Genomic DNA, 14,545 nt, shown 5'->3' on the forward strand with positions numbered 1-14,545 from the left:
ATACACTACCGTTCAAAAGTTTGGGGTCACATTAAAATGTCCTTATTTTTCAATGAAGATAACTTTAAACTAGTCTTAACTTTAAAGAAGTACACTCTATACATTGCTAATGTGGTAAATGACTATTCTAGCTGCAAATGTCTGGTTTTTGGTGCAATATCTACATAGGTGTATTGAGGCCCATTTCCAGCAACTATCACTCCAGTGTTCTAATGGTACAATGTGTTTGCTCATTGGCTCAGAAGGCTAATTGATGATTAGAAAACCCTTGTGCAATCATGTTCACACATCTGAAAACAGTTTAGCTCGTTACAGAAGCTACAAAACAGACCTTCCTTTGAGCAGATTGAGTTTCTGGAGCATCACATTTGTGGGGTCAATTAAACGCTCAAAATGGCCACAAAAAGAGAACTTTCATCTGAAACTCGACAGTCTATTCTTGTTCTTAGAAATGAAGGCTATTCCACAAAATTGTTTGGGTGACCCCAAACTTTTGAACGGTAGTGTGTATATATATATATATATATATATATATATATATATATATATATATATATATATATATATATATATATATATATATATATATATATATATATATATATATATATATATATATTGGTGGTACTTGGAGAACCAAGTGTTTTCTGAGGTGGTACGTGGTGAAAAAAGTTTGAGAACCTATGTTCTAGTGCTTTTAAGTGTTCTTTTTATTCGTTTTTCTTGTAACTGAGCTATTGTGAAAAAGGTATTGCCCTTGTGAATCATTAGTTTAAGTCTAAATCTAAAATTGAACATGAATAAAATCCTCCATCCATCTTTTTCCGCTGATCCGAGGTTGGGTCGCGGGGGCAGCAGCCTAAGCAGGGAAGCCCAGACTTCCCTCTCCTCAGCCACTTCGTCCAGCTCTTCCCGTGGGATCCCGACGCGTTCCCAGGCCAGCCGGGAGACATAGTCTTTCCAATGTGTCCTGGGTCTTCCCCGTGGCCTCCTACCGGTCGGACGTGCCCTAAACACCTCCCTAGGGAGGCGTTCGGGTGGCATCCTGACCAGATGCCCGAACCACCTCATCTGGCTCCTTTCCATGTGGAGGAGCAGCGGCTTTACTTTGAGCTCCCCCCGGATGGCAGAGCTTCTCACCCTATCTCTAAGGGAGAGCCCCGCCACCCGGTGGAGGAAACTAATTTCGGCCGCTTGTACCCGTGATCTTGTCCTTTCGGTCATAACCCAAAGCTCATGACCATAGGTGAGGATGGGAACGTAGATTGACCGGTAAATTGAGAGCTTTGCCTTCCGGCTCAGCTTCTTCTTCACCACAACGAAACGATACAGAGTCCGCATTACTGAAGACGCCGCACCGATCCGCCTGTCGATCTCACGATCCACTCTTCCCTCACTCGTGAACAAGACTCCGAGGTACTTGAAGTCCTCCACTTGGGGCAGGGTCTCCTCCGCAACCCGGAGAATAAAATCCTCTTAGGAAAAAATATTTCCATTCGGAGTAACACAACCAAAGTTATGGCAAAAATCATGCAAAAATTTACCTGTATGGATGAAGATGTCCACAATAAACTACGAGGGTTAAAATTGTTGTGTTAATTGATGACAATACGCCACATCGTTATGAAGCATGTTGTTCTTCATATTTGTGTTAAAGATTAGAAGGATCGAGGATGGACGAACTCTAACACAAATTTAAACTGGTGATTAACTTTCAGGTTAGGTATTGATCTGTCATGACATGGAATAGGCTCCCAATAATGATTAAAAGGTTGGATTACATTTTTGCAGGAGATATTTTTAATAATGTTCCTTCTTTTAAAAATCAGAGAAAAAACGATTGTGAATGATACAACCTAGTACTCCATACTTACATTGTGTTTAACTAGATGCAGAGTAACCTCATTCAGGGGCGCCGTATAGTGGGGGGAAAGTTACGACAATTCCAAAAAAATAAACAATTGACAAAAATTCAGTTGATAAGGGGCTCAAGGCGATTTTTTTCTCATGAAGCCCAGAATTCCTGGCAGCGCGCCTGATCTTACTGGCAAAATACAATGCTTCACTTTTTCCACATTTTGTTATTCCAAAACGGAATAAATCCATTTTTGTTCTCAAAATTCTGAACACAATACCCCATAATGACAATGTGAAATTCTTTATTTAAAAAATGCTTGCAAATTTTTATAAAAAAAAAAGTCACATGTACATAATTATTCACAGCCTTTTCTCAATACTTTGTTGATGCATCTTTGGCAGCCATTACAGCCTCAAGTCTGAACACTGCAATGTACAGAGACATCCTGGATAAACACCAGCTCTTCACATTCAATCTGATGGAGCTTGGTGCTGCAAAGACGAAAGGGCGAAACTGCCCAAAGATATCTGTGCCGAGCATGTGACATCGTATTCAAAAAGTCTTGAGGCTGGAATTGCTGTCAAAGGTGCATCAACGAAGTATTGCACAAATGCAGTGAATACTTATCTACATGTGATTTTTTTTTTTTTAATACATTTAATAAATTTGAAAAAAAACCCAACAACTTTTAAACTGTCATTGTGGGGTATTGTCTGTAAAATTCTGAGGACAAAATGAATGTATTTCATTTTGGAATAAGGCTGTAACATAACAAAATATGGAAAAAGTGAAGCATTCTGAATACTTTCCGGATCCGGACGACGGCAGAGTACCAGTTGACCGAATCACCCCCAAAAGCTGGCGGTCTCTAGGCTAGACTTGATGTTGTTTTCATTCTCTCTCCTGGACTGCGTCACCAAGTTGGCCTCTCCCTTCTGCAGACGTCTTCTCAGTGCCGACTTCTGTTGTTTGGTGAGCTGCCTCCGCACCTTCTGACGAACAACCTCCTGCAACACACACACAAAATATAACAGTGGGTGGTTACTACACAATGACATGGCGGGCACATGACAAACCTTCGCACAACTGACACCGTCAAGACAATTGGCCAGATTTGTGTGTGTCTACTTACTGGTGGGATGGAGGAGCAGCTGCCTGTGCTGCCCATTGTAGCCTCACTGTCTGTCCTCCTCCTCCTGTGCTCGGCCATGTGTAGAAGGCTGTCCGAGTCTCTGCAAATTGCAAACAAATGCACAAAAGATTACTATTGCAGCACATTGCAGATATCGTTTGTATTCCGACACGTGACTTCTTCTCCAAAGTGAAAACCAGTGGTGGTGTGCGCGAACTAGCTGAGTGCAAAAGAGGCTTAAATCTTCTCTCAGATACCGTCAAAAAAATCAAACTATGCAATAGAATAGATTAGAATAGTTCGCTTTTTTTTCAGGTATTGTTATGGACACAAAACGTGAACATACAGTATGTACAGTACAGGCCAAAAGCTTGGACACACCTTCACATTCAATGTGTTTTCATGTTTATTTACATCGTAAAAAAAACCTATGAAAACTATGAATGAACACGCGGAGTTATGTACTTAACAAAATAAGTGAAAACATGTTTTATATTCTAGTTTCTTCAAAATAGCCACCCTTTGCTCCGATTACTGCTTTGCAGACTCTTGGCATTCTCTCGATGAGCTTCAAGAGATAGTCACCTGAAATGGTTTCCACTTCACAGGTATTATAGTTTTGATGCCTTCAGTGACAATCTACAATGTAAATAGTCATGAAAACAAAGAAAACTCATTGAAATAAGAAAGTGTGTCCAAAATTTTGACCTGTATTGTATACGCCGGTAAACAAATACTGAGACATACAAAAATTAACATTCCATCATCATCATCATTACCTGAAAGGTTTGAACTCCTTGTTGGATGAAGAAAGTTCAGATAGTTCTGGAAAGTTATCTTCCCCCAAATCATTCACAGTCTTGTCATTGGTTCTCACTTCAACAGCCATGTCCTCATTGTCTTTACTGTTTTCAACCTCTTTTTCTGCTGTTTCACTCTCTTCCTCTTCCTCCTCCTGTATGTCAGTTTTTGTATTGCTAACTTTCAAGCCTTCAAGTTCCAGCACTGCATTATTGTATTCTGTTACATCCACACTCTGTTCTTTTTGTTCTACTTCTTCAAAGGTCTCCTCTTCGTTGCTATCCTCCTCATCATCATTCTCTCCCTCAGGTCCAGTCGGTTGTAGAAATGCAGCATCTTCTTCCAGATCTTTGGTGAAGCCACTTGCTGAGACCTCAACATCCAGAGAACATGAGCGTCTGCAAAAATAAAGAAATTGCTTTCATCTCAAGACTTTATACTTGTGGGGGGCGTGGGGACTTCTATTCATTAGTGAGTCAACATGTCCTTTGTAATAGTTTAGCAGCATCGCAGATGTGTCCATTGAAAAGCACAGAGATAATTGCTTAATTTAGTATGGCTTCGACCGCCATCATCGTGACAGCTTTATGTCAGTACTATATAAGTTTATATTGTAGCCTAACCCTTTTTCCTTAAGATATACCGTATTTTTCGGACTATAAGTCACTCCGGAGTATAAGTCGCACCGGCCGAAAATGCATAATAAAGAAGGAAAAAAACATATATAAGTCGCACTAGAGTATAAGTCGCATTTTTTGGGGAAATTTATTTGATAAAACCCAACACCAAGAATAGACTTTTGAAAGGCAATTTAAAATAAATAAAGAATAGTGAACAACAGGCTGAATAAGTGTATGTTATATGACGCATAAATAACAAACTGAGAACGTGCCTGGTATGTTAACGTAACATATTATGGTAAGAGTCATTCAAATAACTATAACACACAGAACATGCTATACGTTTACCAAAAAATCTGTCACTCCTAATCGCTAAATCCGATGAAATCTTATACGTCTAGTCTCTTACGTGAATGTGCTAAATAATATTATTTTATATTTTATGGTAATGTGTTAATAATTTCACACATAAGTCGCTCCGGAGTATAAGTCGCAACACCGGCCAAACTATAAAAAAAAACTGCGACTTATAGTCCGAAAAATACGGTAATGTCTAAAGAACGGTTGTTTTAAAAATATATATTTTTGCCCTTTTATTGAATTTTGTTTATTTTTTCAATTGATGCCAAAGCGGCATAACAGTTTTGAATTGGCTTCACTGTGTTAGGAAATATCGAACACTTTTCTTTCCTCTTGGACTTATCAAACTATTTTTTTACATTTTCATATAAACTTAAGTCATTACCTGGAATATAAACACATGATTATTAAACATATTTGATTGAATGTTTAATGTATTTGGGCTTCAATGTAGTGATGTAATGTAGAGCTTTTGTTTATTGCTCCTATTTGATTATTTATAGTAAATACAAATCGCTTCGTAAGTTGTAAAATATTAATACATAATCTTTCATATCCAATTATAAACATAAATGAACTGCATTTTTGTTGGTTGTATCTCTTATACACATTCCAATGGGCTAACCACCCAGAGAAAGGGGCATCGAAGTCGGGTGCTCTGTGAGCTGGGCGGAAGCCGAAGGCAGGGACCCTAGCGGTCCGATCCTCGGCTACAGAAGCTAGCTCTTGGGACGTGGAACGTCACATCGCTGAGAGCGTAGGAGCCTGAGCCGGCGCGCGAGGTAGAGAAGTTCCGGCTGGATGGAGTCAGTCTCACTTCGACGCACAGCAAGGGATCTGCAGCCAGTCCTCTTGATAGTGGCTGGGCTCTCTTCCACTCTGGCGTTGCCATCAGTGAGAGGCGACATCAATACTTGTTGTCCCGCGGCTCAAAGCTTGCACCTTGGAGATTAACCCGGTGGATGAAAGGGTAGCTTCCCTCCGCCGCCGGGTGGGGGGACGGATCCTGACCGTTGTTTGTGCTTACATGCCAAACAGCAGTTCAGAGTACCCGCCCTTTTTGGAGTCCCAAGAGGGAGTACTGGAGAGTGCTCCCTCTGGTGATTCCCTTGTTCTACTGGGGGACTCCGAACCTTGAGGTGCAAATGGGGCGGTGCGCCATCTTGTTGAAAAACGAAGTCATTTGAATCTGCTTGAAGTGAAGCGAATAGCCAGTTTTAGAGCATTTACAGATAGGTTTGTCCTATAACGGTGTTTTCTTTAAAGAAAAGGGGACCGTAGACCCTGTTTTGAGACACAGCACAGAAGATGCTCACTTTAGGGGAATCTCTTGGATGTTCAATTGTTTCATGTGGGTGACTTGCTCCCCAAATGCGCACATTGTGACGATTGACTGTGCCACACAAATGGAAAGTCGCTTCATCGCAAAAAACTAGACGTTAAAAGAGAGTTTCATCATTTTCAATCATCCCAGCATTGGCTCACAGAATCTCTTTCACATCTCCTTGTCGTTATTAGTAAGTGCTCGGACAAGGCTAAGTTTGTATGGTTTCATATGTAATCGTCTTTTTAACACACGCCAGACAGTGGTTTGAGGGATCGCAAGCTTACAACTTGCTCGACGTGTAGACATGCGCGGGCTCCCCTCAAACGCATTGTGATTTTTCTCCACTTGCTCCTCTAAAACACATGGTCTTCCAGGACTCTTTCCTTTACACAAGCAGCCAGTCTCTTCGTTGTTGCCAACTGTTGAACCCACCGTCGAATGCTCTCACGATGGGGTGGATCAATGCCAAATTACGTTCTAAAAGCATACTGCACCGTGGCAATGGCATTTGTATTTGCAAACTTAAGCACACAAAATGCCTTCTGTTGAGGAGTCGCCATTTTGAGGGTAAATAAACACATGGTTTTCCTGCAATTTAACGGCGCCGAAAGGATTACATACCTACAACAGTGAAATTGTAACACAATAAAACCTATTTCAAATGACCATTGATTCAGTCTATTACAATGCTTTAGAACTGAATAAATGTGTGATGATTTGGGCGTATTATTTTTGAATCACCCTTTGCATCCCTAATTACAATACTCACTAGGCTGCAGTCAGCCATATATCCTCTAGAGCAGACCTGGGCATTCGGCGGCCTGCGGGCCACATCCGGCCCTTTGTGCGTCCCTGTCCGGCCCGCGTGAGGCCAATCATAAATTACAAAATACATTTAAAAAAGTATCTATGTCGAGTGTGCAATACAACGGTGCTACTTTTGTTTTGAAAAGCGTTATTTGTATTACTTCCGTGTGAATGATTGCTTGTGCGCGATTGTGAGTGAATGTGAACAGCGGCAATCACAAATTACAAAATAAATAAAAAAAAACATCTATGTCGTGCGTGCAATACAACTGTGCTGCTTTTATTTTGAAAAGTGTTATTTATGGGCGTATGTCCGTGTGTAACCTGTGAGTGAAGGTGCACAGCGACAAGTGATGCCCGGTTATCCCCGAGACGCTAAAAAGAGAAAAGTTGATGCCAAATTCAGTGTTTTCAACAAGACATGGACTGCCAAGTATTTCTTTACAGAAATTAAAGCTAAAGCTGTGTGCTTAATTTGTGGTACACAGGTTGCTGTGTTTAAAGAATATAATTTGAATCGCCACTACACGATGAAGCACGAGGAAAAATACCGGAATCTGTCTGATGAAGCGTGCGCAAGGGATGCTGATGCGTTGATGGTAAAACTGCAAACCCAACAAGGACTTTTTGCCAAATTTCACACCCCCAGAGATGCAGCCATCAGGACAAGTTTTGTCATTTCTCACAAAATCACCAGAAAAAGCAAGGCGTTTTCTGACAGAGAGTTTATTAAGAAGTGCTTATTGGACTCTGTTGCGCTGATATGCCCGGAGAAGAGGGGCACATTTGAGAAAGTGTCACTCTCCCGACACACTGTAACGAGGCGGGTTGAGACCATCGCTGGAAACTTGGAGCTTCAGCTGAAGAACAGAACGGCCGACTTTGACTGTTTTTCGCTGGCTTTGGATGAGAGCTGCAATGTACGTAACACCGCCCAGCTGCTCATCTTCTTACGTGGGATAACCGCTGACTTTCAAATCACGGAGGAGCTGGCAGCCATGCAGTCAATTAAAGAGACAACCACAGGTAATGACTTGTTCACATAGGTAAATGCGTGTTTGGACATGTTAGGACTGAAATGGGACAAGCTGGCAGGTGTGACAACAGATGGTTGTCCAAATCTGACGGGGAAAAATGTTGGACTTTTAAAGAGGATGCAGGATAAAGCGACAGCAATTGACATTTTTGCATTGTATTATACATCAGGAAGTGTTGTGTAAGACAGTGTTAAAAATAAAACCATCAAAAGCAATCTGCTTTTGTATAAAGTTAAGTTAGGCTAAATGAAATTATTATTATTATTATTTATCTTACGGTATATCCAAAATAATTTGAGCAAAATTTAATTGAAATATTGTCGGTGTGGCCCGCCAGCAGTGCTCAGGTTGCTCATGCGGCCCCCGGTAAAAATTAATTGCCCACCCCTGCTCTAGAGTGTTACACAAGTAATATTAACGACCGAAATCGGGGGAAACAAATAAAATCTTGTTTAGGGCAACAATAAGCCTATTGTTATTGAAAACAATTTGCTAAACTAAACACATCTTGTCACGCAACCACAATAAAAGGTTAAAACTTTTATTTTTTTTTAAAAAACACTATAAAGTGCTACATGGATAGCTATGTAATAGCAACATTATATAAGCACATACCAATATGACAGATGTATGTTTTAAAGGCTCTCCAAAATATGCTAGTTAATAATGTTGCATTTGTATTTAAAGCATTCGAGTCATATTTTATTTACCAGTGAGACATTACCTGATATCTTTGAAGGTTGGGAAGAGCTCGCTCTCGTAATGATATCGTTTGGCAAAGAAGTCTCTTATGCATTTCACATCACGGTCAAAATACCTACAGCCATGAAAAAAAGGTTTTACATAAGGTACATTTGAGATGTTTGCTAATTTTGTACATGCAGACACTGGCTCATACCATTCAGCATTAGCGTGAGAGGTGGACACCATCTGAGGGAAGTCAATCATAGTAATGTGGTCCTGGTCATCGAGCATCAGATTGAACTCATTAAAATCTCCATGAATCAGGCCGTGATTGGCCAGTTTGATGATGAGCTCCATGAACTCGCTGTACAAGGCCGCCGCATCTTGCAGTTCGTGCACCTGACACCTAAGGAGAAGGGAAATAACCAAAATCGAGAATATGTAAAGAGACTGACTTCAATTCAAGTAAGGAAATAGGATGATTTTTTACATACAGTGGATATCCATTGATGAGCTCCATCACTACTGCATGTCTGTTATAGTCCACAGGCTTTGGCACAGGGAAGCCTCTGTCGTAAAGTGCCTAGGGGAAGAGAACGCTGGTATATTAAACCACACTTACACTTGACACATATTTTTTATAAACTAAGAAAGCAAGCCTTGGTTTCTATTACCTTCATATAGGCAAACTCTTTCATGGCAGAGAGGCGAGAGAGATAGAGCCAAGACATGTTCTTCCTGTGCTTGTGGTAATCTCTCTTATTCTTTAGGTTCTTGAAGCAGGTACGACCCAATCTGTGAAGCTTCAGGGCATACTGTTCCCCATCTGGACTCGCCACAATATAAATATCTGAAAAAATTCAGATTGTTAGTGGCCACAAAAATGTTATGTTATAACCTTGTCTATAACAACCTCTTAAATGCGGCCAATGGCCACAGCTTATTTCGCCTGATTGTTGTGCTTTTAACATGGGTGTAGGGTTGTACAGTATACAGTAATTAAGTACCGCGATACTAATGAATTGAAATCGGTACTATACTGCCTTTGAAAAATACCGGTACAGTTCTTTCATCCAAATGCCGCTGTGCGGCGGTGACTACAGAGCCGAGGCGCTTGATGTTGAGGGTGTCAAAACGCACACACAAACTGCATACAAGCAATAACATTTTGGAGAGGAAGAATGGCAAAAAAATAAAATTCTACTGGTTAACAAAGGGGGTAAGTGAAACACTATATGAAGGTATTTGGGCTTCAAAACTAACTATGAAGCTGACACTTTAAACAGCGACGCGCCGCGCTGCAAGTGTGGCTTTAAAACACGCCTCGCAAAACGTGGCGATTAATATTACCACCTTTGCTTCAAACTTATGTATACATTTAAATAATAAGCATTCAGATCTGTACAAGGAGTTATAAGGAGTGACATGTAATAATGTAATTGTTACACCTGTCCTGCTGTTCAGCTCCCATGCAGACCGTAGTCGAGGAGCACAGGGCAGATGTTCCCTTCCAGGGCGAATGTTTTTGTCGGGGGTAGCACCCTTCACTTTACCCGACAATGGGTCTGCTAAGCTACGCTTTCGGGTTAGAATTCGAGACCACCGATTTGTGACAACCTGGTTGCTTTATTATTAGTTTTGCAGGACACAACGAGCCCCGTTCATCCTTATACTGCGCAGTGCATGCGCGCTCTCTCTCGCTCTTTATCCGCCTACTCACTCACTGACGTCACTCAGCCAACACGTCGTCATTCTCGCAAACACACATACTGTACGCTATTCTCATAAATTAACCAGCTCCTCTCCTGTGCACATGTAAATACGCAGACGGCTGCTTGGCTTGATGCCAAATATTAGCGGAGTTAATACCGCACAATTAACGTCAACAAGTGCAAGTGAAATGACTACATTTTGTAATAAATTCCTACCATTTGTGTTTTATCTTTAACAATGTGTGTTTTACCTGCTACATGGCTTATCTGTGTAGTTTTATCCATAGTTTAGTTATTTGTACTTATTAATAATTGTATTTTTCTTAAAGCACAGATCAGCAGTGGCAACCATAAATCATGAATAATTGAATATAATGTCAGTAAAACTTTCTGTTCTATTCCAACCTAATCCTTGATTATGGCAGATTATATGTAAAATGGAAAATTGTTCTTTGAGTGCAGCAGGAAAAGCCCAATGTGTTTAAAGGCCTACTGAAACCCACTACTACCGACCACGCAGTCTGATAGTTTATATATCAATGATGAAATCTTAACATTGCAACACATGCCAATATGAACGGGTTAACTTATAAAGTGCAATTTTAAATTTCCCGCCACACTTCCGCTTGAAAACGTCTCGGTATGATGACGTATGCGCGTGACGTAGCCAGTTTAACAGAGGTATGGCTTCCCCATTGAAGCCAATACGAAATAGCTCTGTTTTCATCTCAATATTCCACAGTATTCTGGACATCTGTGTTGGTGAATCTGTTGCAATTTGTTCATTGCATTATGGAGAAAGAAGCTGAGCAAGCAAAGAAGAAAGTTGTCGGTGCGAAGCGGATATTTTGCGAGGGAAGTCAGCAACACAACACAGCCGGTGTTTGTTTACATTCCCGAAAGATGCAGTCAAGATCGAAGAACTCGGACAACAGAGACTCTAACCAGGAGGACTTTGATTTGGATACACAGACGCGATACCGTGAGTACGTAGCTGCGCTTCCAAACATTTGATCGCTTGCTATAACTAGCTCGAGCTAGTAGCTAGGAGCTAGCATAACAAACACCTAGGTGTTTGTTATGCGGGATTAATTTGTGGCATATTAAATATAAGCCTGGTTGTGTTGTGGCTAATAGAGTATATATATGTCTTGTGTTTATTTACTGTTGTAGTCATTCCCAGCTGAATATAAGGTCCCACCCGCGCGCTTCCAAACATTTGATCGCTTGCCCGTACGTGCGTGTCACGTACGTAACTTTGGTTAAATATATAAGCTTTATGAACCTTGGGTTAGGTCAGGGGTCGGCAACCTTTACCACTCAAAGAGCCATTTTGGCAAGTTTCACAAATTAAAGAAAATAATGGGAGCCACAAAGAAAAATTTTAATTTAAAATGAAAAACACCGCATACAAAGCTTTAATTGCTTTGTGCTATGCTGACCAGGGGTCTCAGACACACGCACTGGCACGCACTTTAATATGGAAATTTGATGTCAGTGCGGCCCGCGAGATTTGAATCAATGGCGCTTGATAGCGTCATACTTGCCAACCCTCTCATTATTTCCGGAAGACTCCCGAATATCAGGGAGTGATGGCACTGCCTTTGGTGCCCTCTACAGCCTGCCCAAACAATGTATCTGCTCGGCCAAATGTAGAATGCAGCTTCAGCTTGCTCACGTAAGTGACAGCAAGGCGTACTAGTTCAGCAGCCACACAGCTTACACTGACGGTAGCCGTACCGTATAAAACAACTTTAACACTGTTACGTTACAAATATGCGCCACACTTTGAACCCACACCAAAAAAGAATGACAAACACATTTCTGGAGAACATCTGCACTGTAACACAACATAAACACAACACAATAAATACCCAGAATCCCATGCAGCACTAACTCTTCCGCTCAACCGACGCACGGGGGGGGGGGGGGGGGGGGGGGGTGTATAATCTAGACCGGAAGAGTTAGGGCTGCATGGGATTCTGGGTATTGGTTGTGTTGTGTTTATGTTGTGTTACAGTGGGATGTCCTCCAGAAATGTGTTTTTTATTCTTTTTTTGGTGTGGGTTCACAGTGTGGCGCATATTTGTAACGTAACAGTGTTAAAGTTGTTTTATACGGTACGGCTACCGTCAGTGTAAGCTGTGTGGCTGATGACTAAGTATGCTTTGCTGTCTCCTACGTGTGCAAGTAAAAGCTACATACAACATGTGGCCGGGCTGGCACGCTGTTTGTAAATGCTATAGGGTACAATTATTGCTGTGCAATTAGGGCACGCCCTTAATTTAGTAATTAGAGTGAAAATAGGATTATATTTGCCCTGGGAGTTATCTAGGAGAGGCACTGAGATCCATAAGTCTCCTGGTAAAATCGGGGGGGTCGGCAAGTATGCAGCTGAGCCGCATCAGAGTGGTCAAAGAGCCGCATGCGGCTCCGGAGCCGCGGGTTGCCGACCCCTGGGTTAGGTGAACGGTCCTTTGGGCTGAGTGAGTGTGTGTGTTGTGCAGGTGTTTGAATTGTATTGGCGGGTTATATATACGGGATCCTGTCCATATAACCCGCTCGAGCTATAACTAGCTCGAGCTAGTAGCTAGCATAACAACTAGGTGTTTGTTATGCGGGATTAATTTGTGGCATATTAAATATAAGCCTGGTTGTGTTGTGGCTAATAGAGTATTTATATGTCTTGTGTTTATTTACTGTTGTAGTCATTCCCAGCTGAATATCAGGTCCCACCCGCGTGCTTCCAAACATTTGATTGCTTGCCCGTACGTGCGTGTCATGTACATAACTTTGGTTAAATATATAAGCTTTATGAACCTTGGGTTAGTTGAACGGTTCTTTGGGCTGAGTGAGTGTGTGTGTTGTGCAGGTGTTTGAATTGTATTGGCGGGTTATATATACGGGATCCTGTCCATATAACCCGCTCGAGCTATAACTACCTCGAGCTAGTAGCTAGCATAACAACTAGGTGTTTGTTATGCGGGATTAATTTGTGGCATATTAAATATAAGCCTGGTTGTGTTGTGGCTAATAGAGTATGTATATGTCTTGTGTTTATTTACTGTTGTAGTCATTCCCAGCTGAATATCAGGTCACCCCCGGCTCTCACAGCATCTTCCCTATCTGAATCGCTTCCACTCCCCATAGTCCTTCAAATCTTTCATCCTCGCTCAAATTAATGGGGAAATCGTCGCTTTCTCGGTCCGAATCTCTCTCACTTCTGGCGGCCATCATTGTAAACAATAGGGAACTTTGCGGATATGTTCAATTGACTACGTCACGCTACTTCCGGTAGGGGCAAGCCTTTTTTTTTATCAGATACCAAAAGTTGCGATCTTTATCGTCGTTGTTTTACACTAAATCCTTTCAGCAAAAATATGGCAATATCGCGAAATGATCAAGTATGACACATAGAATAGATCTGCTATCCCCGTTTAAATAAAAAAAATTCATTTCAGTAGGCCTTTAATGCCTTTTAATTTATATTTTAACCTTCTAAAATTGTTCTTTGAGTGCAATAGAAAACATATGTTTAATGTATTGTAAGATTTTCTGTTAAAATTAAGCCAATATTGACATTTTTCGAGTTCCCTTTATTTAGAAAAGTGAGTGTAAAATGACAAAAATGTATTTAAAATAAATAATTTTGAGCTGAGCCATTGACTGCACATGTAATAAGTTTACCTGATTCTTTCCCTACTCCGATCTGATTTCCGATTGAAGTGATCACATCTCTGGAGGACAAGGTCTTCAAGGCTAGGTAGTCATATCCTCCATAAATCAACCTGTAGCCCTGCACAGCTGATTAAATAAGACAAAACAAGCACACAACACATTGAAGAAATATTACTCCTTCAATGTACCATCAATCATTCTTACAACTTGGACTGGAACGTGTTTTAACACCATTAAAGCTTACTCTTGGTGCGTTCGTAGGCCACAAGTTTATGTTTGACGAGCTCTCGAAGGATCTTGTTGCAGCCGCCATGTTTGAGGCTGGCAATCGAAGAGAGGAGGCTCACAGGAACAATCTCATGGTTCTTCATTCCCATCTCAACCTAAATGAACAGACATTACAAGATGGAGAAAAATGTTTTTATTTCGTAATTTGGTCAGGTAGAAATTAAACACTGAATTTTCTCAGGGCATTCAAATCGATTGCAACTGGACTGTTCGGTTTGTTTTAGAAGATGATTCGCCTCTC

General features: G+C 41.1%; 1 protein-coding gene across 2 annotated transcripts in view; it reads right to left on the reverse strand.

Annotated features, from left to right (window-relative positions):
• Positions 1–606: 606 nt before the first annotated feature.
• Positions 607–14,545, reverse strand: part of riok2 (RIO kinase 2 (yeast)) — a 14,439-nt gene continuing 500 nt past the window's right edge. For both annotated transcript variants that reach the window (XM_062050849.1, XM_062050850.1), the window contains exons 2-10: positions 14,261–14,399; positions 14,026–14,142; positions 9,301–9,476; positions 9,121–9,209; positions 8,841–9,032; positions 8,667–8,759; positions 3,770–4,189; positions 2,991–3,090; positions 607–2,865 (exon numbers count right to left, since the gene is read on the reverse strand). In XM_062050849.1, the coding sequence (XP_061906833.1) occupies positions 2,704–2,865; positions 2,991–3,090; positions 3,770–4,189; positions 8,667–8,759; positions 8,841–9,032; positions 9,121–9,209; positions 9,301–9,476; positions 14,026–14,142; positions 14,261–14,399 (1,488 nt within the window). In that variant the 3' untranslated portion in view covers positions 607–2,703. The remainder of the gene's footprint in view (positions 2,866–2,990; positions 3,091–3,769; positions 4,190–8,666; positions 8,760–8,840; positions 9,033–9,120; positions 9,210–9,300; positions 9,477–14,025; positions 14,143–14,260; positions 14,400–14,545) is intronic.

Source organism: Entelurus aequoreus, linkage group LG06, assembly GCF_033978785.1.
Source record: "Entelurus aequoreus isolate RoL-2023_Sb linkage group LG06, RoL_Eaeq_v1.1, whole genome shotgun sequence".
NCBI classification, from domain to species: domain Eukaryota; kingdom Metazoa; phylum Chordata; class Actinopteri; order Syngnathiformes; family Syngnathidae; genus Entelurus; species Entelurus aequoreus.